The sequence below is a fragment of the Salminus brasiliensis genome, chromosome 5 (assembly GCF_030463535.1).
Source record: "Salminus brasiliensis chromosome 5, fSalBra1.hap2, whole genome shotgun sequence".
Classification (NCBI taxonomy): Eukaryota; Metazoa; Chordata; class Actinopteri; order Characiformes; family Bryconidae; genus Salminus; species Salminus brasiliensis.
In genome coordinates this window covers 15,565,968-15,591,693 of record NC_132882.1, presented here as the reverse complement: position 1 = coordinate 15,591,693, position 25,726 = coordinate 15,565,968, and the positions used below count along the sequence as shown (strand labels likewise).

The 25,726-nt window shown below is 40.6% G+C and overlaps 2 protein-coding genes across 9 annotated transcripts in view; one reads left to right on the top strand and one right to left on the bottom strand.

Moving 5' to 3' along the window:
* Nucleotides 1-1,304: 1,304 nt before the first annotated feature.
* clcn1b (chloride channel, voltage-sensitive 1b) lies at nucleotides 1,305-19,614 on the top strand. Its single transcript, XM_072679165.1, has 22 exons — nucleotides 1,305-1,524; nucleotides 2,159-2,290; nucleotides 2,381-2,509; nucleotides 4,659-4,792; nucleotides 5,808-5,885; nucleotides 8,470-8,548; nucleotides 9,703-9,828; nucleotides 10,017-10,101; nucleotides 10,288-10,389; nucleotides 10,780-10,864; nucleotides 11,026-11,181; nucleotides 11,546-11,615; nucleotides 12,682-12,792; nucleotides 12,974-13,187; nucleotides 14,912-15,045; nucleotides 15,540-15,721; nucleotides 15,933-16,014; nucleotides 16,343-16,419; nucleotides 17,020-17,064; nucleotides 17,200-17,304; nucleotides 18,448-18,534; nucleotides 18,722-19,614. The coding sequence occupies exons 1-22, from the start codon at nucleotides 1,305-1,307 to the stop codon at nucleotides 19,085-19,087; spliced, it is 2,799 nt and encodes a 932-aa protein (XP_072535266.1). The 3' UTR covers nucleotides 19,088-19,614.
* The window catches only part of fam131bb (family with sequence similarity 131 member Bb), a 45,608-nt gene continuing 39,472 nt past the window's right edge, over nucleotides 19,591-25,726 (bottom strand). For all 8 annotated transcript variants that reach the window (XM_072679572.1, XM_072679580.1, XM_072679574.1 and 5 more), the window contains one exon: nucleotides 19,591-25,577. In XM_072679572.1, the coding sequence (XP_072535673.1) occupies nucleotides 25,347-25,577 (231 nt within the window). In that variant the 3' untranslated portion in view covers nucleotides 19,591-25,346. The remainder of the gene's footprint in view (nucleotides 25,578-25,726) is intronic.

Below are 25,726 nucleotides of genomic sequence, written 5' to 3'. Positions count from 1 at the left end.
AAAGTTGCGCTTGTCTGTTTACGAAGTTCGGGATAAGGCTCAGCTCTTGTATGTGCGTCTGTGTCCGTCTCTGTGTATGTGTGTGGGCTGAATCTGATCTGCTGTGTGAGGTAGTGAGTTAGAAGGAGAGGTTGTGTGTATCATAAGGAAGCTAAAGAATGTAATGAAGAATCCCTTCTACCTTCTCATGACAGTTGTCAAGTTCTACCAGTGTATGCATATGCGTATGTGTATGTATGTGTGGGTGTGTCTGTGTGTGTGTTTGATCCTTGTGCAAAAATTTAAATTGTATGGGCTTCACCTGGCAAGTGTGTCTTCTACAGCGTCCCTTTAGTTAGGTGAGTTATGTATGAGTTTATACATACACAAGTAAGTGTGTGTGTGTGTGTGTGTGCGTGTGCTAAGGTGTGTGTTGAGGCAGTTTCTCTAGGGAGTTCTTTTTCCATGCTGCCCTGTAAGACTCAGCCTGACTATTTCTGTCTGACAGATGACTGCGTCTCCCTTACACGCACACACACACACATATATGCATACATACACCTATGTGTGTTCTCTAATCTCAGCTGGTAAGTGGCTATTTGAGGGAGACCGCACATAACAGCAATTTCACTTATAGTTTATTCTAGTACAGTTCTCTATTACACTCTTAGCAAAGTGGGTTATAATACAGATCTAGAAAAAGGTTATTTAACTTGCTAGACCCTGTGTGTAAGCCCACACCTCAGTTTTTTACTCTCATAACTTTGTGCTGTCATAATTAACATCAGTTTCATTGGCCCCAAAATAGAGCCATGTGGGGTTACTAAATCATCCACAGCAGTTTCTGCATTAAGATTAATAGCTAAATAATAATAGTTGGACCCAAGGGGATAAAGAACCATATACGAGATGTTTTTCATCATAGAGAAAAAAAAACATTACGATTTAAATGGTTATTTGACTTGATTCAATGTAGAAGTAAAATTTTTTTTACTAAAACATTTTGTGTTTATGTCAGTGTTAAACGTAATGTGGCTTCTGTTGTCTTGTGACCCACTTTGCCTTTATGTTGTGTTGCAAGAAATTCAGTTTGAGAATTTGTTAGAGAATTGGATCTGATTCCTTCTTTTTCCTCCAGTATCAAAGCCTGTCAGTCAGGATATTGGGTATCCTAGTGCTAGAAGATAGCTACTATATTACTGCTTTATGTTATGGCTAACCAGATACCCTAGACCACTATAATGTGCTATTTAATAATAGTTTTACAATATATTATTGTGTTATATCATATAATTTTATATATTTATCTTTATGGCGCTATCATCATGTGCTTCCTTCAGCTGTATGGAGAATACAGGGAGCAGCTGGGTAATTTTGCCAGGAGGGAGGCCACACGTCTGCTTACTGAGAAGCAATCAAAGAAACATGCCACCAGGAGAGGCATCGGCCGGGCACATCATGTCACCTTGGAAACGGGACCCATGACCTCGGGTTTCAGCCACTCCTCTTCAACAAAGACACCCCGCCCTGAATCTAAATGTCAAGGTAAGGGAGGTGGTTTTGTGGGTAGAAAATTATTTCACTATTTTTTTCTGCACAATTCCCAGTCATGGATACTGCCGGAGAAAATTGACACCATAAAGGACACAATCATGCAACCTATTGGCACCATGCCTAATGCCCGGTGTTGGCCAGAGGGGTATAAAGCTCCCAGCATTGAGCTGTGGAGCAGTAGAACTGTGTTCTCTGGAATCATGGTGCTCCATCTATGAGTTGGGGATGAGGTAGTGTGGTGATTATCCAACATCCTGACCTCGCTAATGCTCTTGTCACTGAATACATTCAGATCCTCACAACATTGTTCCAAAATCTAGTAGAAAGCTTTTCCAGGACAGTAGAGGCAGTTATTCCAACAAAAGCATGACCCTTGATAGTGCCCATATTATTTCTTGTTTGCTCTATTGGCTTCTTCACTTCAGCGCAAAACTAAATAAGCATACTTTGGACACCAAACATGTTTTGGTTTATTGGCTGCATTATAGCGTCAAAGTGGTGAGAGTTAGATTTATTGCCTATACATTGGATTTAAGCTCAGTTTTATGATGCTGAAATTCTGCTGTTGCCAGCATTATTTTTCATACTGATGCATTTCTTGTTGGTGGGGGTTTTTGTTATGTAGATTGCCTTGGCCGGGTTCAGAAGTATATAATAACGAAACTCGGGGAGGACTGGCTGTTCCTGGTGTTGCTGGGCCTCACCATGGCTCTGGTCAGCTGGAGTATGGACTACGCTAGTGCTAAAAGCCTGCAAGGTAGGGTGCCAACCTTGATCTCCTAAAATCTTCTCGAGCTGTGTGAAGAAACCTTGCTCACAAAAAAAACTCTGTCTCTCTTTTTCTCAGCGTATAAATGGATGCATGCAGAGCTGAAGGGGAATGTGCCACTTCAGTATCTGGCCTGGGTCACCTATCCCATAATACTCATTGTATTCTCCTCCCTCTTCTGCCACTTGGTTGCCCCACAAGCTATAGGTGTGTACAACGTATCCCCTCTCTCTTTCTCTATTCCAAATGAAAGCAAGCACCTCAATTCTTCAACTTTCCTCATAGCAACATCCTCTATATCTCTAAAACACATCACTTAATACTCAGTTTCTCTTCCTTTTCCTCTTTTTTCTTTGCCTCTTCCCTTTTTTGGACTCTTTGGGACACATTCTACATTTCTTGCATTTATTTTTCTAACTATCTATTTAGATCTATTTATGCCATTTGTGTGCATTAATATAACAAAAAGAAGAGAGTGAAAGAGTAGTAGAGATAGTAGAGATAAAGAGAGAGTGGCCAAGATCCACAATAATGATAATTATTATTATTATTGTTGTTAATAATAAATTGTTGTTAATAAATGTTAGTGAACAGGCTCTTAGTGTTAAGATTATCTTAACTGGTAGAGAGAGTGTTTGGTGTGATGCTCATTCAATCATTCAAGAATCTTCTTTGTACTAAGATGCTTTCGGGGAAACCCAGTCCTGATTGGCTATCACTCACTTCACTGTTCTGTGGCTGCTTTCATTAATGCTTATCTAAAATTGTTGAATAGTCTTTTTCAGTACTCTTTTTATTTTGCCCTTGTCATTTCCCCAGCGCCAGCCTAAAGAGAGAGTGAACACTGGACAAGATTTTTCACATACATGCTAACCCACTCCAATGTGCTGTGCTTTCTAGCACTGTTTAACCTTTAGCAGTCGTTGTGGTTAGACAGATAGTTTAGTATGTATTGAGAGATGAACTGCAGGTTGGTGCTGTCTTAGTTAGCACTGTTTAGCAATTAGTCAGTTAGATGCTGCTGCCAAGTTTTCCTCCATTGTCGCTGCTTTATAATGCCCTGCCTCCACACACTTTTCTTATCCACACCCCTTAACATGCATTTTTCAAATATGCAGACAGGCCGGGAGAACAGCAGATTATTTGCTTAAGTGAGGGGGATAAAGGTACATAGTGGCAACAACAGCAGAACATGCCCCGAAATCATTGCAATCTGACTGATGCAATTCTCTTTTCAAGCATGAAAAAAACTGGCAGACAAAGCAATGCAACTTTTAAACAATTAAATATTTCATTTGTAATTAAAAATTAAACTATAAAATTTGCTTTGCTGAGCTCATACTGGGATTTGTTCAACAAAGTACTTCACCACAGGCAACAAATATAGCAACAACAAGACATACCTTACAAACATTGTAAGTCAAAGCTTATAGCCAGACTAAGCAAGTAGATAAGCTATAAACTGTATTTAGGTTATATTTAGAATTCTCAAAAAAAAAAAAAAAAAAGACTTGCATGACAAAGTCTGCAGGTGACTCAAGTCAAGTGGCTTTTATTGTCGTTTCAGCTCTGTACAAATACAGAATGGTAGGTTAAAGATGGGATATAAAAGCTGGCACTGGATCCCTAATCATTGGCACAATTATTGTGAGATCGCTAGTTCGATCCCCAGTGATGCCATAGCCATCCGTAGCTGGGAGTCCCAGAAAGCAAAATTGGCCTAGCTCTCTCTGGGAGAGTAGAATGGTTGTCCCTCTCCCAGCATTTCTCTGTGCAGTGCTAGCCAGTGCAGACATCTGTTAGCTGATGTTAAAGGACTTGCGTTCTCTTCCAAGTGTTATGAACTTCATCTCCAGTGGCCTCTGTCAAGGGGTGGATGTATTAGGCAGCAAGAGAATATTCAGTCCTTAAAGATGATGCGTTAAAAGCATAAGTACTTTGACAAGAGCCACATTGTGTGAAGGCTAGACAACTGGATCAAAACATCTCCAAAACACTCGGCAGTTCTTGTGTGGTGTTTCCAGTGTACAGTGGTCATTACCTACCAAAAGTGCTCCAAGGCAGGACAACCGACGACAGGAGGATCATAGGCACTTAAGGCTATTGCTGCTCATGGAGGCCTCACCTCGCAGCTTACAGGACTTAAAGGATCTGCTGCTAAGGTCTTGGTGCCAGATACCACAGAATGCCTTCAGAGGTTTTGTGACATCCATGCCTTGAATAGTCAGATCTGATGTGGTGACACAAAGAAGGCACACTCAGTATTAAGCAGGTGGTATTATTATGGCAGTTCATGTATTTTCTCTGTTCACGTTTCTTTTTCTTCCGTTTTCCTCCTTAATAAACTCTCCTTTAGGTTCTGGTATCCCAGAGCTCAAGACCATTCTGCGAGGGGTGGTGTTGAAGGAGTATTTGACTCTGAAAGCTTTTGTGGCTAAAGTCATCGGCCTGACCGCTAGCCTGGGCAGTGGAATGCCTCTGGGAAAGGAGGTAGTAGTCCTCTCCCCTTCTAATGACCATTTCCCTAACTCTGCCTTTCTGTCTTTCTCTCTGTGTTATAGTGTCTTTGTAAATATATCTACATTAGTATGAAACTGTAGGACCCATTTCTGTGTTGTGACCATTATTAAATAATAAAATTTGATCCAAGATCATATCTATGTGGGGAGCATAACACAGGTGTAACAATGGACTGCTGGCTGATTTTACAGATGTGACTCACAGCAAAACGTGAATGTGATGCTAGGAATGGTGTACATTTTTTTATGTCGGTGATCTCACATTTCACTACAAACTGAAACAGAAGGCGAATGCACACTACTTCAGAGAAAAAACAGGTTCCGTCAATGTCAACACTTGACCTCACTTGCTTTTTAGTATCAACATAACAAGATTACTATCTGGTGAGGCTACAAAGCATCCACATGTGGAGAGTCAGATATGTCACATGAGGATGTTTGGCAGTTCATCTGTAATTAGATCCTGCTGTTTCTTGTCATGTTTCTTCTATTGCTGCTCGTGGGACATTATGCCCTGTCTCCGCGCACTTTTCTAATACACGTCCCCTAACATGCGTTTTTTTAAATATGCTGACAGGCTGGAAGAACAGCAGATTATTTGTTAACTCAAGTGGTTTGTTAAAGAAGCCCTCTAGAGGGATAAAACACAGTGTCACCATTAACAGCATTGCAATTTGACTGATGCAGTTCTCTTTTCAAGCATTATAAAAAAGATGAAGCTGATTATAATCTACAGCAATAAAATAATAATAATTAATAAGGCAAAGCTTATAGCAAGAGAAAGTAGATAGATATTCACAGATTGTACACAGATGGCAAATCTTTGCCATTTAAATGTGAAATCTTTACATTTAATATTGATATTACATTTTTAATATTTACATACGTTAAATATTAAAACAGTTAGATCATTTTAATCCTTTATTTACCTAGTTTTATGTTTGAATTGCTGTATATATATATATTTTTTTCTCTTTAATTCTCAGGGCCCTTTCGTCCACATAGCAAGCATCTGCGCTGCTGTACTGAGCAGAGTCTTGTCCATCTTCACTGGGGTGTATGAGGTAAAACTGCCACCAGCTCGTCAGCAGCAGTGTGTGCTTATGGTTTGAGGCTGGGCTGTCCTGGCATGAGCCTGTTATATCAGCATGTTCATGCTGGCTCACAGAAAACTTGTAGCTCTTACTGCTGATCTAGGATCAGACTGAACCTTCATTACTGCACTGGGTTTAGATCAGTAGTTAACAGCTATCATAATAGTGTACTTACTGTGCTGTAACGCTATGTAATGATGTCTGATAACCTATCTTTCTTCTGTCTGTCTAATGTTCTTTTTAGCACACAGGCTGTCATTTTATTCCTTATCGATTTGTTTCTGTCTCTCTTTCCTTGTCTTTCTGTCTCCATCCTTGTCAACCTGTCTCTTTTTGTACTGTTTCTCACATTTTCTCTGTTCATTCTTGTCTTGTTTTTGTCTACCTGTAATAATAGGATTGTCTGGCATGAGTATTACCTGTCTCCTTTCCCTTGATTGTGTGTATGTATATGTGTGTGTGTCTCTGCGCTTTTTCTTAACCCTGCCCAGAGTGGTGTCCACGTTCAGGAACTGCTGGTGTGTGCGTGTGCGGTGGGAGTGGGCACCTGTTTCGCAGCCCCTGTAGGAGGCAAGTAACGTCTGTTTTAGTCAGCATACGCTGCATCATATGTACAGTGTGTTTATACTCTCTCTCTATAGAGGAGAAAGAGACAGAGTAGTGTGGCTGAATGTTTCCCCGTACTTCCCTCCCCCTCACTCTGCTATGCTTTTGGGTTTGAATCTCAGGTCCCAGGTAATGTTAGGTGTCCCTAATATCAATGTTTCCATAGGATTTAGATTGGGGGTGGGGAGTGGGAGTATATTTCACAATGCAGGATTTCTCATTTTATCAGATGAAGAGGAAAAGGAAAAGAGGCCAGGGTCCTTTCTACTATACAATCCTTACATTTGGCTAAAATGTGGGCTCATGGAATTTGATTAATTGGATTTTTTTTTGGTTTTCATTTTTTATTTTAGATATACTTATATGTGGAACAAAACCAGATCATATACTAGAAAAGTCAGCAACTAATTAGGGCCCTCCTATTCTGTCCGGAATCACTGGAATGCCTGGTTTAACTGACGCTCTTATTCAAAGCGACTTAGAAGGTTACTCATATTACAAAGGTGGGCCAATGTAGTGTTAGGAGTCTTCATTGAGGACTCCTATTGGTGTAGCACAGAACAGTTACCCAGACCAGGAATCGAACCCTGGTCTCCCACCCATGGTGTGATAGCTTACTGGCAGGTAGTGATCTGTTGCGCCATACCGACCAGCACATCAACCAGCATGTACATCATTGACTGGAAAAAAGCCTACACTATATGGACAAAAGTATTCTGATACCTTCTCATTCATTGTGCCTTCTGAGTTTATCCTGGTTGCCAAAATACTGGTGTGAAAGGTAAAAACCTAATCATTCAAACATACATAAGTACATACAAATCATTTATCAGCCATGCTTACCAATATGGGTGACATTTGTCTGATGTTACAGAATTAGCAGTTAGTGTTCTCCTAACATGTGAAGTTGTCAAATGATGCTGCTTTACCGACAATTTGAAGAAATGCTCCACCACCCCACCTCATTCTGAACTCTCCAGCTCACCCCAGAGAAACTGGGTGGAGCACCGTCATTAAAGAGAACACAGTTCCACCGCTCCATCGCTCAGTGCTTTATACACCTATTGCCCATGCCTGACTTTAGACATGGTGCCAATAGGTTTATGTTTATCTGCTCCAGAGAGTCATATTCTGTTGACAGTACTTCTCTACAGGGACTAGACAAGCTGTGTGTGCATTTGCATGTATGTCAGAAATGGGTGCAACTTAAAGTAGCTGGATATATTCATTGGAAGGGGTGTCTACAAACATTTGGACATATAGTGTAGCTTCTTGTCCGAATTGTTTGGATTTTGGTCGTCCGCAGTATTTGTTTTCTCTCTTGGAGCAGCCACACGGTGCAGATGATCTTCTCTGATTTAATTGCCAGTTAGGAAAACTCCTCCTGACAAATAAAGGATAGTCCTATTTTTACTGAGAAATCCTGCCTTGTGAATCAATCCCCCAGCACATTACCATACATTACTATATAACTATACTATATAACTCAGTGGGAACGTGGTTATTACGGACATCTAATGGAAAGTTGGGCGGAGGTGTGCTGTGTAAACGCTGTGGTGTGCAGAGCTACAAGGGTCTTGGTGTTGGGTTTTGCTGTCATGCTTTTTGCTCTCCGGTATCATTTAATGACTTCACCCGTTTGTTTCCCCACTGTTCCTCTCTTCCTTCATTCCCTTTGTGCTCTTCTTTCACCCCAACTCTCTCTCTCTCTTTCTCCCTCTCTCTCCGTTTTCTTCTTTCTCTTTTATCTTGACTCCCACCCACACAATGGCCTCACTCTGTCATTCCCAATCCTCATGCATCCCTTAATCTCTGTGCCCTCTTTCCCATCGCTCCTCTCTATTACTCAACTCCTCCCTCACCTCTTTTCTCTGTAACACCCCCCTCCATCTCTCTCTCTCTCTCTCTCTTTCTCTCTCTCTGTCTCTCTCGCTCTCTCTCTCAGTAGAACCCCTATGGTTACACTGATATTCTGACAGTGGGGTGTGCTGTAGGGGTCGGCTGCTGTTTCGGCACTCCTCTTGGAGGTAAAACACCCGTTTCCCTCCCTCTGTGTTTTTTTCCCCTGTCCTCTCTCACTGTATAAAGCAAATCCTTTCCCCCAGTCATTCCCCATTTGAGTTGTTCCATAATCAAGTCACAGACAAAGTGTGTGCTATAGGCTAAATCCAAATGAAAATATATTCAGTAGCCATCATTACATGAGTCATTGAGATTTACAGTAGTTTTTATTGTTGCCTAACAAAGCAGCTTATCGCTCTCCCTCTCTCTCTCTTTCTACCTCGCTTTCTCATTTCTTTCTTTCTTTTCCTGTTCTCTCTCCCCTCTCCCTCCTTCTGTTGTCTTTTTCTTGACCTCGCTTTCTTCTCTTTCAATTCCCTCCTATTTCGTTCGCACTTTCTCGCTCTCCCATTTTTCTCTCCCCCCTTTCTGTCTTCTGTTTTTGTATTTCTCTCCCGCTTTCTCTTTTCCCTTTGTCTTCTCTCTCTCTCTCTCTCTCTCTCTCTCCCCCTTCTATCTTCTATCTGCTGTTTTTCTATTTCTCTCTCTTTATCTCTCTCTCCTCTCCCTCTCTCTATTTTTACATCACCTTCTTCTTTCTCTTTCTCTCTTTCTCTCTCACTACTCTCTTCTTCTTCCTATCTCATATTTTTCTACTCCATCTCTCTCTCTCTTTCCATTTCCCTCTTCCTTTCCCCCATTCTTCCTCTCTCCCCTTTCTCTCCCTATTTTCTATTTCTCCATCTACCTAACTTTCTCCTCTTTCATTTTCCTCCTATAATCTATCTCTCTCTCCTCCCCTTTCTTTCACCCCTCTCTCTCTCTTGTTTTTATATTTCTCCCCCTTTTTTCTGTCTCTCTCTAATTTTACATCACTCTATCTCTATCTCTCTCTCTCTTTCACTCTCACTTTCTATCTTCTATTTTTCTGTCTCTCTCTCTCTCTCTTTTTCTGCACTGCTATGTTTTGCATATCTACTTTATCTCCTTTTGCTGTTCTCTTTTTTATCTCACGTGCTCACCTCTCACCTTCTGTTATTTCTGTTATTCTTCTGTACATCATTCTTCTTTTATTAACTGCATCTGTATTGCTCACAACGCTGCCCACACCACAACCACCTCTGCAACTCTCTCTCTCTCTCTCTTTCATTCTTCGACTCTCTCTACCTCTCCCCTGCAGGCGTGCTGTTCAGTATTGAGGTCACGTCCACATATTTTGCCGTGAGGAATTACTGGAGAGGATACTTTGCTGCCACCTTCAGTGCCTTTATATTCAGAGTGCTCTCTGTGTGGAACAAAGACTCTGGTTGGACACCCACACCCCCCCCCCCCCCCCACACACACACACCCCAAACAGTTTTAATAGGGCAATATAAATGCATGCCCCATGCACATACTAATCTCATTGTATGTGCATTATTCACACTTCAGTGATGGGCTGAGTATTGACTATTGCATTGATGGTGAGATTCTCTCTTTTCACTTTTCCCACAGTCACTATTACAGCTCTGTTCCGCACAAACTTTCGCATGGACTTTCCCTTTGACCTGCAGGAGCTGCCAGCATTTGCAGTCATTGGGTGCGTACACATCCTACATGTCCTACACATCCTACATGTCCTACATGCCCCATGCAGAAATGCTCAGTTGAAGTTATACAGAGAATGTGTTTATCGGGTTTAGGAGCTGCAGGGGTTTTGTTGTCAGAGAGGAAGAATATGTTGGTAAAATCTCTCTGAACAACCCTGTATTTCTCTTTCACACAGGATCTCATGTGGATTCCTGGGAGCTTTCTTCGTCTATCTGAACAGACAAGTTGTTTTGCTGATGAGACGGCCGACAGCACTGACCCGTTTCCTCACAAAACAGTGAGACCATCTCTTACATACAGGCATACAGTTCTCTTTTCTAAATGATGGATCCAACTTCATTTAGAAATCTGTCTCATCTTAATTGCTTCATTTTAAATCCATTGTGTTGGTGTACAGAAGCAAAATTACAAAAACAATATCACTGTCCAAATACTAATGGACCTGAGTGTGAATCAGGTGAGCTGCTGGTGGAACTGAACAAATGAAAACATCACATTCTGAGAACTGCATTTATGTTTACTTGTATTTTTCTAATATAGTATAGTGTTTTACATCCTTAACACTCAAACAGTGTAACTGTCTATAACATTTATGTGGTACTAATCACAGTGCTGCACCATTATTGCAGTGTGTTTATTTATTTATTTATTTATGTGTTTATTTTAGCCGGTTAATCTACCCTGGCGTGGTAACGCTGATTATTTCCACCTTCACGTTTCCCCCTGGCTTTGGCCAGTTCATGGCTGGTGAGGTACTGTGCTCCATTCTTTGTCCATGCATTTATTATAATTTCACCAACAAATGTTTTGCCTTCACAAATCACAAAAATTACACTAAAATTGATTATGTAAAGTTTAGGCTTATATGACCCAAAATAAAGTTGATAAAAATAGATTTTTCTCCTCTTTTTAGCTGATGCCAAGAGAGTGTATCAACTCTTTGTTTGATAATTTCACCTGGACAAAGATTTGGGGCTCCACTCCACCCCCTGGCCTGGGACGCTCCACTGTTTGGCTCCATCCACAAGTCAGCGTCTTCATCATCCTTATCCTGTTTTTCATCATGAAGGTACACACTTGTGCACATTTCACATCCAAAAAAAAGACATCTCCCCTTCGTATGGGGAAGCAGGGACAAGATCTTTTACTGTGACCCTGCAGCTGTAGGGCAGATGAATTTAACATGTAAACATATTTGCCAATATGTCACAACTGTAAGCACATTGTAGAACTTTTACTAGTTTACTTGGAAGTAAAATTTATTCTGTTTGTCAGAGAAGTGCTTAAAACACACACTTAAAGCTTTACGAGGGTTGCTGTCTAATTGACTTACACGTTGGTTCACATTCTTGCTAATCACTGTGTCAGAATGCTAAAGCACACCATGTATTATTCCCTCTGTTTTCCTGTCTCTGTATTTCTCTGTGACTCAGTTTTGGATGTCTGCAGTATCTACGACGATGCCTATTCCCTCCGGTGCTTTCATGCCTGTCTTTATCCTGGGTTTGTGAGTTTTGATATGATCAACCAGCTTCAAATAAGTTCTTACTTATTTCTTAGTTTTTACAACCGTGGTCACCAAACCTCCTCCTGGGGACCTACCTTCCTGCATGTTTTACTCCAACTCAAAGCAAACACACCTCATTCAGGCAATTGAGGACTTCTAAAGGCAGTAATTATTTAGAGGTACGGCGGATTAGGATTGGATCTGGGATTCGTGGGAAGGTAGCTCTCCAGCAGCAGGGTTGGAGTGTTACAGAATCAGGAAGGTTACAGAATCATGCAGTTACAGTAGTTTAATGTCCCTAACCTAACCTGCTGTTTGCAGAAGCAGAGACATTATAAATGAGGAAACCAGCCATTGTTTGAAATACAAATGTAAGTCCTCGTAAAGCTTAACATGGCGTCTATTTACAGATAATTTCTACTAAATTCCCTCAATTTCTACTAAAGTTTGAGGCATTGCCATAAGGAATTGATTTGCAGTAACAAGATTGTTAGTGTGGTCAGCTTCCCAACTCATTCCAGAAGTACTGGATGGAGCAACATCATTCTAAAGAACACTTTAGGGAGGCATCATACCCCACTAGCTCACACATGGCATTAGTGATGGTGCCAATGGGTGCAACCTTAAGTAGCTTTTGAACATATAGTCTAGAAATAGGCGACGCAATAAGCAAACTGTTTGGAGATCCCAGTAATAACAGGGATAAGGGATCACAACTGTGAGGAAATGGAGGCTGCATCATGCTTTCCAGGCACTATTCCTTAACAAACAGCATCCCAACCGTGAAGTATCAGGTGGCAGCATCATGTTGTGGGAATGCTTTTCCTCAGTGGTGACTGGGCACCTTGGTACAAAATACTGGGAGATACTACCAGACAACTTAAAGCTGGTTCTACAACTTAAAGCTATTTCAACAACAAAAGCTGGTTCTACCAAGTACTAGTCTGAAGTGGTTTAAGACTTATGCGAGCATCATTTTTCAGTTTTAAGTTTATAAACAAAAAAACCTGAATGGAATCTAATCTAGTCTATGTATGTTCAAATGCCACAACTCTGCTGTAGGAGCTGCATTCGGCCGGCTGGTGGGAGAGATCATGGCCACTCTTTTCCCCAATGGAATTCTTTTTGATGGCATCGTTTACCGAATCCTTCCTGGAGGCTACGCTGTTATCGGTCAGCAAGCACATCTGTCTAGCATCATCTCATCACCTCACTGCATGCGTTACAACCTGTCAGTGTGTCTGTATGAGTTATCAGAGTTATTCCATCTTGCAGGCTTTGTGTGTTTTTGTGTGTGTTTGTATGTGTGCACACATGTACTCACACACATATGTACACATATTTGTGTGTGTAGGTGCAGCAGCCATGACTGGTGCGGTCACACACACAGTGTCCACTGCGGTGATTTGTTTTGAGCTGACTGGTCAGATCTCTCACATCTTGCCCATGATGGTGGCGGTGATCCTAGCTAACATGGTGGCACAGGGTCTGCAGCCTTCTCTATATGACTCCATCATTCAGGTCAAAAAGCTCCCCTACCTGCCTGAGCTCGGCTTCGGACACATCAGGTAACACATCTGTGACTGCATTTTATACTTGCCGATTAGCACCAAGTTGAGCCCACCATGCTCTGACCACCAATGTGGTATTTTATTGCTACTTTTGTGAGGTTGGCATTACTGAACACTAGCGAAACATCTTTTTCAACCTGATTAGAACATCTAGTGCTGATTTGTTTTATTTGTTGAAATAACTACATTTTTTGCAGTTTCATTTTAATGATTTAAATGAAAGTAATAAGTAGGTGTCTGTCTATGAAATATGATGAATAGTGAGAAGCTATAGCCAGTGACCTTGTTGCTCTATTTAAGTGATAATTTGTCATAAAGAGATTTAGTAAAAGGCATTAGACTGCTGACACAATACCTGAAAAAAATGAGCCTAAATGGTTTCTCAGCCACTTGTGGCCAACCTTCAATAATCATTACAAAACTAGGTACTATTGGCTTCCTAGAATTATGTACATTTCTGTGATTTTCTGTTTATTCATCACTTGCTGGAGTGAGCAAATAAAATCTTGCTTTCTCCTACATCAAAAGTAAAAAGCAACAGCTACTGGGAAGGACACGCTGAATTTCCTGCTCCAGCCCCCATAGACGATTATAGCACCTATGAAGACTATTCTATTAAACACATGTTGTTACCTGGGGGATAACCCTGTGTTTTATGCTCCAGTTTTATTTCCCAGAACTTCTCAACATACAAGATGTGTTTCAGAAGATTCACACATTTGATGGGCTCATGAAATGATTTAAAAGGTGTATCACATTGGATAAAAGAAATCTACTCAACATCTTGGTTAAATTCTGTAGATTACCTACACATTAAACATTTAAGCCTGAAATGTGTTCACCATGAGCTTAAATATAAAGGTAGGAAAATGCTCTCAAGAAAGTTTGAGGCTCCAATGGTTAAAATCATTCTGTAAAATCTTTTGTAAATGTTGTTTGTCATTAGATTAGGACGGACAGTGGTGATTAACCTGAAATGGTACGTAGTCTAATGACCTCAAATTTGGCACATCAGTTGGAGCTGCAGGTTTGACAGGAGGAGTGGCTGTAAGAAAGTCCTTGCAAAAAATTGGGGGCGTTCTAAAAGTTTGGACCGGTAGTGTTGGACCTCTGTTGCTTCTTGTCAGGGAAAATATAAAGAAGCTGGGAAATCCATAACAGCTGGCTCATTATTTTGTATTATTAGTGTTGTGTTCAATGGTTTACTATAATTTCCCTTCATTTTTTTGTATTTTATCTTAACTTAATTCTGATTCTGATTTGATGAACAACATAGAGCACTTGGTGTCAGACAGAGTTTTGAATCTTGGCACAGTCTCTGAGACTGATTGCCCTGAGGGACCAGAAAACCCTGACATAACTGTTAATGATCAGTCGTTGTATGGAAGTCTATTATTAGTGTTAAAACAGCTTAAGGTGGTGAACTTTCTGCTTATTCTATGAATCCACCATTCATCTACACAAACCAACACCCAGGATTAGGATAACAGTGTGACCTTGCACACACATACAAATTGGAGTGTTTTGTCCAAAACTGTGTACTGCAGTTTCTTATTAGATTGAATGGGAGTTTTGTACTGGAAACTTGTCCAGCCTTGCAAGGTAGGACAAAGAGCACAGTTGTAGATTGAGAATAGATAGGTCAGCTATTCAAATAAATAACAAAAAATACAGTAATTGCATTGTATTTCCTTACCCTTCTGCCATTTGACCTCTTGTAGTAAATATAATATCTTTGTGGAGGACATCATGGTGAGGAAGGTGAAGTTCCTGTCTCCTCAGTCCACATACCGGGAACTTGTTCACCTTTTGGAGTCCACCACCCTAAAAACTCTCCCGCTAGTTGATTCTAAAGGTACGTATGTATGTGGTGAACATTAGAACATATACTGATGTATTGGAAGTAAGGACCAGGGCTGGGGGTAAGAGCTGCTTCAGTGCTTGGTGAAATTTCATGCAGACTCAAAAAAATCAGGTCATTCTTGAAAAGCACAGAACCAGAATGTTGCTGAACAGGTAAGAGCAGGCAGCACAAGTCAAACTCTCATTAAAGAAAAACCTGTCCACAAGTAGCTGAAGGTATTCAGACCATACTTCTTTCTACGCAAGTCCTCAAGGGACTATGCATTGCTAATGTTAAAAAAGTGTATTTTCGTGTGATTGCAACATGTGTGTGTGTATATATATATATATATATATATATATATATATATATATATATATATATATACTGTATATTGCCGCTGCCATGCAAAAACCTTCTATCTCGAAAAGGCCAACTTTTCATTAGCTTTTGCTTGAAGTCAATATATATATGGGTATGTAGGTCAATTGTGTTTTTGTCTTCAGAGTCAATGATCTTATTGGGCTCTATTGAGAGGTGTGAACTCCAAGCTGCATGTGATTGGTGGCTGTCGGCAGAGAGACGGGTTTATGACCAAGGTCAGGCTATGCCCAGCTCAGGGCCCAAAGTCAGCTGTGAGTCCTTCACATTTGTAGATGAAGAAGAAAAAGAAGACAACAGAGAAAAGGTGAGGCCAAAATGGGTTCATAGAGCAGCTGTCATAAAAAAAAACTTTTACCTCTGAAATGCTAACCCAAATATACTCTATATAGATTATATTTTAAGGTTATTGCTATTACACAAGTAACATGAGGATTTTGATGATGATAATGATGATGATGACCGTGGTGACAGCAAGCTTTTCTTGACTTTTATTTACTCTGATTCATGATTTGCAGAGCAACACAGTCTCCGAGGAGCAAAATGGCCCATTGACATTTTCTAAATCTGAAGAGGACTCCACCAATCACAAAGCATCTGGTGGGTGTGACTCACATGTTTCTAGTATTGCTCTTTTACAGTAGAACAGAAGTACTGTATTTATTATAAAAAACGGAAAGACATCACTTACCTTTAAGATAACAGGGTTATCCAACTAAGTAGTATTTACTTCAAATGCCCTGCAGGCCCTTTCTTATTTTTATTGTATTTCTTGAGCCTTCACAAATCAGACTTGTCTGACTGATATCTGGTAATGTATATTATTTCTACATGTTTAAGTTTTTGTCTGCAGGAAACCAATACATCCAATACATATTGGTAATATCTTTCACATGATCAGACAAAGGAATCTCATAAATATTCACAGGTACCCTAAAGTCAGTGAGGAGCACCCTTCATCGCTTCTTCTCCACATCATCCCCTTCAGAGCAGGCCGAGCAACAGGTGTGTACCACACAAACAGATAAAGGGTTAATAAGGGAAGAAAGACTGTGTCAGCAAAACGACAGAACATTGGCCTACATATACAGAGCTCTGTCCCAGTCCTTTTAGAAGATGGAGGCGTCTGAGATGCCTGACAAGAACTGATGCATTATGTTCTCTTAAACAGCAGTGCTGTCAAATGGTGGCCTTATGTTTTGGGATAAGCCTCTTTTTTTCTCTCAGACTATTTTTGTTTCCTTCATACAATGGCGGTCATTCCCATGGCACTTTGTAGCACACTCTGTAACACTAGGCGGAGACAAATCCCCCCATTTTCTATGCTGCATATTCAGCAGAGCTCAGCCATATTTTGGCGTTAGCAGAGTTTCTAGGCCATTGGAGCACATTTTTACTGAGTAAGCAGTTCACTCCAGCAGATGGCATCAGGCACTCTGTATGGAATAATTATAGCTTTAAAAAAGCAGAATGAAAAATTGAAGTGCTTATTTTTACAGTGAATTATGAAGCAGCCCTACAATGTCTGTGCTCTCTCTCTCTCTCTCTCGCTCTCTCTCTCGCTCTGTAAACTTAACATATTTTTTCTCTCTCCCTTCTCCGTAGGAGCCCTTGCCCCCTCCTATAACAGAGAGCATGAGTACAGAAGAGGTGAAAGGAGTTTAACTTCAGTTAAAACACTTTTAATAGAGGCTGACAGTTTGCAGTATATTTCTGTATATTTCAGTCAGTCACTGATTGTGACTAACCCTAACCACTGATGGCAGTTCTGTTTGGCCTGTGCAGATCAAAGCTTGGGAGGAGGCTGAGTTGGATAAGCCAATTGACATTGATCAGATTCGGATCGATCCTTCCCCGTTTCAGCTGGTGGAAAGAACATCGCTGCATAAGGTATCTGCATATACAGGCCTTTTTAATGTTCACACACAAAGCTAATAGTTTAGGTTACTCAGAGTTGGTTAATTACTGCCTTGCTGTCTATCGGTTGTTTACACAGCTTTAGAATAGCTCTGCAGATAAGAGATGCATTTGATTTCATTTCATGATTTCAAAGCACCAAAAATGTATTTCGTATTTTAGGTTGTTTTCTTATGTATAAATAGTAAGTATGTGAGTTTGGTTGGGGTTTAGAAGCATTTTTACAACCCTGTTATTTTACCTTAGAATGCAACATGATGACCTTTCTTTCTTTATGAAGGTGTGAAGGATATACTCTGTTTTACATCACTGTGACACCTCACAGCCACATATTAGTGCCCAGCCTAGCTTAGCTAGACTTAGCATAGAGAGTTTCTCATAGCTTAGAACTGTAAACATATCGCTGAATCTTACCATATAGCTGTCCCCTCTGGGTCCTCTCGGTGTCCAGTCAGTACACTGTGCGAGCTAACAAGCTAAAGAGATTGTAGCCATTTTCCCATTCACTGTTCTGTCTAACGATAACCTTTGGTCAGCCATTCCATCTTCTCGGGTCTGCATAGCATTAGCAGTTAGCATCCGGCCATCCATTCTCCTCTCTCCGGTCCACCTAGCGCTAGTGCTTAGCCTCCCCTCATCCATTCTCCCTTCTCCGGTCTGCCTACTGTTAGCCTCTGGGTAGCCATTCTCATGTTTTCAGTGAAGCTAGCGTAGCTCACGGTTAGTGGTTCTTTCTTCTCTGCCCTAGCGTTAGCTTTTAGCATTTCCAGTCTCACTTCGCTTTCATTAGTGCGCTGGGTGTATGTAAATTTTTTGGGGGTAAATAAAACTATTAGTTTTGAAATTGGCCCGTTTTACAGTTACAGTTCCAAAATAGGTTTTACTTTCAATGGCACTTTTTAAAAATGCCAACTGCTCTTAATACAACATGAACATTATGATAAATATACCACTAGAAATATACCCCAAATTACATAAACTCCCCTTGTTTGCATTTAAAGTTAAGTTCTTTTTGAATGAGGATTTTAGAGATGATAGTTTTGCTGCTATTATGTTAATACTTGTGTTGTTGTACCCTTAGGACATGCCCATTGCATGTTTTCCTCTCTCTTTCAGACGCATACTCTTTTCTCTCTGTTGGGTCTTAGTCATGCATATGTCACCAGCATAGGTAAACTGGTGGGGGTTGTGGCCCTTAAAGAGGTGAGTGTCTATCATGTCTTTCATATTATATCCGAGCTTGTACAATTACATCTGATTAAGTGTGTTGCTTGTACTCGATTGGTTTATAGATTGTGTGGGTTTGTGTGTATTTACAGTATATTTTCTGAATGTTTGCTTTTGCAAGTATGTAGGTACCCTTTAGCGTTTCTCTCTCTCTCTCTCTTAGCTTCAGAAGGCAATTGAGGGTTCGACTCGCAGCGGTGTGCGACTGCGCCCCCCTCTGGCCAGTTTCCGGGATGCCAGCCGCAAAGCCAAAAAGCCCCCCCCCTCGCCCTCTGCCCCCTCTTCACCCACCCGAGATAGAGAGATGTGGAGCGATGGAGGTAACAGTCAAGCAAAAGATGATACAGGGGCCAAAGAAACAGAGTGTATAGTCATGGTTGACAACAGCAAAGGTGCAGGCAGTGCCCCTCAAGGCCAGCCACCCTCGCCTTCCACCCCCTCCTCTCCTTCCATCCCTCTTTCATCCCTCCATTCTCTGCCCGAACGAGAGTCGAGTGGAGAGAGAGAAAGCAATGACGAGCCTGTTTAAGACTGCTGTTTTTATTTTCCACAAACTCGACCCTCAGAGAGAGGCACAGTGCATTCTGGGATGGTGAGTTTGGTCTGAGCTGAGGTTAGGCTGCAGATGTGCTAGAAAAAGGTGTACCATCTGTCATTTTTCTGGGATTTTCTACACAGAGCTCTCACCATCATGGCTACATTTCTCCACACCTGTGGCCCCAGGATGCTGAGTATTGTGTCTCAACCTACTCTCAATCTGTTGGCAACGCCTGCACTGCTCTTTAGCAGTTATTGAGAAGCAGGTCCTGAACTGCAGATCTAATCACCAGGCTTAACCATTATCAGGCTTAACCAAGGCTTAATCATTACCAGAATGATTCGCTAATTGTTTTTTCTTAATAAGATATAGCATTTATGTCTCTTACAACATTGTTTGCTTATGGTTGAGACTAATTGATTGTTATGGAATAATTACTGATGTCATTTTTTGTAAACAAGTCTTTTACTTTACAGGCCTGCAGGCATTTCACATTCATAAAAACAAAATTCCACAATACAGCATTAAATCTTCTTTGTTTATTTGTTTGTTCTTCATTATTGTCATCTGGGGAGGGGTGTAGGACAGGAGAAGGATTTTTTCTATGGCTGGGTAGGGGGTTTTGTTTCGTGCAGGAAAAAAGAAGAGAGAGAAAGATAAAAAGAGAGGGAGAGAGAGAGGTTAAAGCACATTGGAAGAACCATGTCATTAGACCCTTCAGACAAGCATGCATAGATATAGGCATCACAGATCAAATTCCCACTTATGGATATTGTAATCAGTCCATTTCCAAATGTATTCACTCCTGTCTATAGAGCACATATTTGGATCACATCTATACAAATGTCTGAACCTTTACATAGTTTTTGAAACAAATTTATGGATGATAATGACTTTTTGTTTTGATTCTTCCATCAAAAGGAGACGACACAGGGTTAGAGAGACAGCGGCTGAGAAATGGACAGAGAGAAGGCGAGAGAGACAGAGAGACAGAGAAAGAGAGAAAGGTAGAACAACCAGGTTTACAGAGTCATGCCAACATTGTATTGAAAGATGGCAGTTGAATTATCATACAAAAAAAAATATTTGCAATCAATTCAACAATCTGTAAACACAAATAGTAATATCCAAGGAAATACATTTGGCTTCTCATTATTTATTTATTCATTCATAATTCTTATCTTACATAAAAGCAATAAAGTACCTAACCAGAAATGACATCTCTCTTCTGCTTATCAGGACATGGCCTGTCGTGTTTGGTAGATTGGTTTAATTAGCTCTTGATGGCATGTAGGAAACATTTGACTCCTCACATTCTGTTTTCTTCGAGATGACATGCCATGATCTGTGATGGACCGATGACTGATAGGATCAGCATTTAGCTCATATGCTTTAGAGGCTGAACTGAATGAGCTGAATTGGAATTGATGAGAGGCTTATATCTGTACAAAGGAAGCATACAATTAGTCCCTTGTCTACAGTATGCAGCCAAATGGGCCATGGAGTGCCATATTTGTGATATAACTGTGAAAATAAGTCCCCACCCAGTACTGCTATACCATATTGTTGCTAACACAAAAACCTTGTATTTCCAAAATGGCAACTTTACAGGAGAAGGAAAAACCCTTCTTAACGTTCAGTGGAAGTCAGTGTACAATGTCAATGCTCAGTGTCAATGTTATATTCCAAGTCATTCTGAGGCTTTTCTATTCATGATGAAAGTTTGACACAGTGTAAAGAACAACTGCCAGATTCACATTTTGTCAAAAAGTCTCTGAGAGGTTCAGCAGACTACAGCGCAATGACTCGAGGATTGCTGCCTGCCATCAACAGCCAGAACTGGAGAGAGCACAATTCGCCTTGCTCTCTACAAGTGGTAGATGGCCATCTTTCCCCACATCACTTCAGTGTGATGCTGGCCAGCATTCCTCTGAGCACGTTGGTTGCCTGGTGATGCTGCATTGGCAACAGTTCATAAAGCGGTGGCTGTTTGTGCCTGTGTTTGGAGGAGGCATGGAGGGGGACAGTCGGCCAGGTAATTAGATATCTAAAATTGGAGAGGAAACTGGAGAGATGAAAAAAGCCTAAAAAATGTAAATACAAGGTTTTGCATGAAAGTGACAATATGCTGACCACCAGTTTTTAGAAGGTATAGAAGTCCAATGGCTGAGAGTTCTTTCTTTCTTTGTTCATTAGCAGGTCACAGATCACAAGATCACTGAGCACTGATCTGAACAGAGTCAACCACTCTTCAGCAAAGTGAATTTGGAGCTAATCAACCAGTAGTGAACCAGAGCCACTCACACAGACAGAGTGATGTCATTTCAAAATGTGCCTAAATCAAGAAATGATAAGTACTGTACAGGCTGCAAAGTTAAGTCTCTCCCCCAAATAAATCTTAAATAAATAAATGAGCACATATCTTTTACTGTGGGCTTCCATCATCCCCGGCTCTAAGACTGTGCAGAAACAGTGGAAGATCAGGGCTTTTCACAAGCGTTATTTTTTAGTCATGACAACAATGAAAGCTTAAATGCTAAATGAAGAACAACACCTAAGCCAGTCTACTCATGAGGAAAATAAGATCAGGTTAACGTTCGCATTACGTAAAGAAAACCACTATAAAGTGTTACATGGTGTTTAGAAAGACACTGTTGTGAACAGAAGCTTATGTGATCTATCACAAGGATGCACTTGTGCACACATTCAAATCTTCCACTGTTCCCAGTTTCCACGCATTCCGCAGAAGCTCAGCAAAACGACATGTGTCCCATTCTATACTGGGGGAGTGCTCACAATTCTGTAGAAAAATAAACATTGTCCCAACATTGCATAAATAATCAATAAATAAAGTCATTCAAGTCAAGAAACCTCATTTTGACCTTATTGAATTCGGCTTGCACACACAATCAAAAGGTGAATTGAGGTGTTTTCCGAAGAAACGACAGGATAAGCCACCGTCCTGGCAGCTGTTGTCATTTTTAATCCTCAGTGAATCATGCACAGCATCACAACAATGAGTGGTGGAGAAAACCTCTGTTTCTACACTAGGCAGCCACTTCTGCTTTGGAATACGTCATGTTCCAGCTCAGCTCAAACGCACCCGGAAAGGATCATACACTTGAATACAGAGTTTGTCCGGTCACAGCAACTATGGTAACCAATCACCATGACAAACAGGAAGACACCAGTTCAGTACGGATTGGCCTGAGTTCTTCATGAGGTCACATCCCGTCTACTTAAATCAGCACCCTGATTCATTCCGGCTCCCCCCCCGGTGGAACGTTTTTCCAAGCTTTCTTTAAATGTTGATATATTTACACATGGCGACCTCTGTCCGGTCTTCGTCCGCCTGCTGTTTACAATGCAGATTTGAAATGTCCACCAGTGAACAGAATAAAAGACATGTCGCAGTATAAAAATAAAGAAACAACTGAGTTATGATCCTGAAGAGTGTTAGCAGTATATACATAGCAGTATGTTTACATATATCTGACAAGACCCAGACAATCCTGCTTGTGACTGAAAACGTCTTAAATGAAGACATTTTCTATTTCTTTGTCTGTCTTTCCCCCCCTTTTTGTCAGTGATGCAGCATTTTCCTCGTACACTTGCCTTTAGTCACACACTGTGATCCATTCAGACTTATATACATCCAGCTGGCTGACGTTTCATTTTGCTCAACTGATGAACACGGGTGGTGACTCAACCAAAGTGCAGACAAACAAATGTTTTAATTCCAGAGGAAAAATAAATCTGCCTTTCTTCTCCTGTAAAGGTAGGAAATGTAGTTTCCTTTTCCCCCTCACAGGGTGATAGAGTCCTGAAGGCATCTGTTCTTTACTCATCCAACCAGTAAGAGTGCAAAGAGTATGCGAAGACAACTGTGCAACTCTGTGTCCCTTAATCAGACAGCCCTAAATGCGCAGAACTCCAGATAGCTCGTATCAGTGCCCAGCTTAGAGCAGTAAATTCAGTGCAATTATCTATACAGTGTTGTATAGGACTTCATAGTACACTGACAAATAGCATGCATGCCAAAGGGGACACAGAGAAGGAAGCACACTATGATTACAATCCATTACAGCACAGAACCCTATGTATGTGTGTATGTGTGTATCTGTGTTATTGTGTTTTATGTAGTTTATGCAGCCAAAACTCTACACTCTTAATAATAAAGGTGATTTGAGGGTCCTTTGAGCAATGCCGTACAAGACCCACTGTTGGTTTCATAAAGAACCATGTTTATTATTAAGTCGTGATGTGAGCATGGGACATGGTGTCGCAGTTCTTCTATGGTATTCTCAAAGAACCCTGTTAAGCACCTTTATATTTAAGAATGTAGCTCTCTCTCATTTAGGTTAATGGTCGTCCCTGAAATGTTTAGAACATTGTAATACATAAACATGAATCAGGCCTCGACTTTACACAGAACCATATAATGAGTCTGTAAAGGTCAAGCACTTATTTTATATATATTTCTGATCTGATTCACATGGCAACTGTAGCATTTGGTCCTGCTCAGAGGCTGCTCACTGTTGCTTTAGAACAGCAGTGCCGAGTTGATCCTTTTTAATTGACTGTGTATAAAACCCCCCAAATGACGATTAAGCAATGGATTTACTCAAAGCTTTTTGGAGATCACACAGTTGGTGTAGGATCTAAGGTTTTTTTAGTTGGTAGAAATGTGCCAGTGTGCCTAATGGTAGTATACTGAATATTGTTGTATACAGTAATCTGACAGTACTGGTGATGTGTTATAAGAACAGATACTGTACTTTACTTTTTCTGTGTGTGTAGGTGTGGATTTATACTGTATATGAATTTAAGGTGGAAAACAGTCCATTTAGGAAGGACAATTTAGTTCTACAGTCTATTCCATTGAGTGATGCTGAACTGAACAGTGTTAGTTTTCTGTGGTGTGGAATCACAAACATGGTATCCAGTTGGATTAAGGAAATGTTGTCTTAAAGATTGTTAAAGAATAGTTATTTTATACATGTACATGTTCTTTTTTATTTATTAAAATATAGGTTAAATCTTAGATCCTAGATGTTTTAGATGTTGTTATGATGTCTGTTTATAGCGATATGTATCATTAATGTAAAGCATGCATGTACAATTGTGATGGGAAGTTTACATACACTCATCATGGACATGAATGTCCTGGAAATATTGGGCTTTCTGTGATTTTGTTCTGAGGCAGAATGAGTGGGCAATGTACATCTGTGATAGAAAGAAAAACAGTTTGGTCAAAAACATTTTTGACATCAAAGTACATTTTTTAGGTTTTTCTGAAATCAACACAGGGTCAAAATTATACATACATGGTCAAAAACAATGTTTTCAAAAGGCCTATTTACCTAACCTGTTACTGATTATCATAATTAACTTAGCTTCTCCGTGCCCTATTTTGGAAAGCACTTGGTAAATTGGATTGACCAACACACAGCACAGTAGAAAAGTCCCAGGTACACTTGTCCCGGTCTGAGAAGGAAAGTTAGAAATGTCTCTGAAGCCATTTATAAACAACTGCAGATTCCAAGATCCAGATTTCAAATTCAAAACTTGGACACAATTGAATGTTCAGAGGTGGTTGTGAAATGGATAAAGCAGGCTAACATGAAACTTTTGGAATGACCTTCCCAAAGTCCTGAACTGCCTATGAGAAATATGTGGACTGCCGGGTCTGTGCCAGGAAACCAATACATTTGAGTGAACTCTACTAATTCTGCCAAGAAGAGTTGGTAAATATCCAACCGGAATTCTGCCAGAAGCTTGTTGATGGCTACAAAAGCAACTCAAGGGACCTTTTTCCAAATATTTGGTGTGCTGTATGTACATTTTTGACCCTGTGTTGATTTCAGAAAAAAAGTAAACTTGTCCACCAAATTCTTATGCCCCAAAAAAAAAGATTATGTTTTTCTCCATGACATTCATGTTGATAAAGAATGTATGTAAACATCTGACCATAGCTGTACTTGTCTGCACTCTACTGATCTCTCTGAATCCTTTGTGTGTATCTTTATCCTCTTTCACTCTCCCTCATTCTATCCTCCTCTTCAGAAGTATAAGGCTTTCTAAAAACAAAAAAACAAAAAAAAACAAATCAGTCTGTTTTTTTCCTCTTTGTGTTTGAAGAGTCATGTAAGTTCCATCACAAAGGTGTTGGTTCCTGAAAAGTGACAAATAGTTGATTATGTAGCTTTCAAATGTCCGTCAAAATCAGTGTCTGTCTTGATCCTAACACTCATTTGGTTGCCGTAGCACCAACCGATGAGGATTCTAACTCCTCCTCTTTTTCCTCCAGCACATCATTAACAGACGGTGTGACATCAGTGGGTTTCCACTCTGTGATTGGCTCCCCAGGGGCCTGTCCTGGACTGCTTCCTCCAGCTGAGATCACTTCCTCTCTCTGTGCAGCTGGAGAAGGAATTAAAGTCACTGGTTCTGGTTCCATGCATAACGTTATCTCCTCCTCCTGAGGCGAGACAGAGAGAGAAAATCGATTAGTCATCATGTGGTTTTGTGTATGTGTGTGTGAGTGTGTGTGTGAGTTGTGACTGTGCACTTTCACTGCTGAATACCAAACCCCTGGATTTATGTTTTCTTTGCACTGTTAGGACTAAA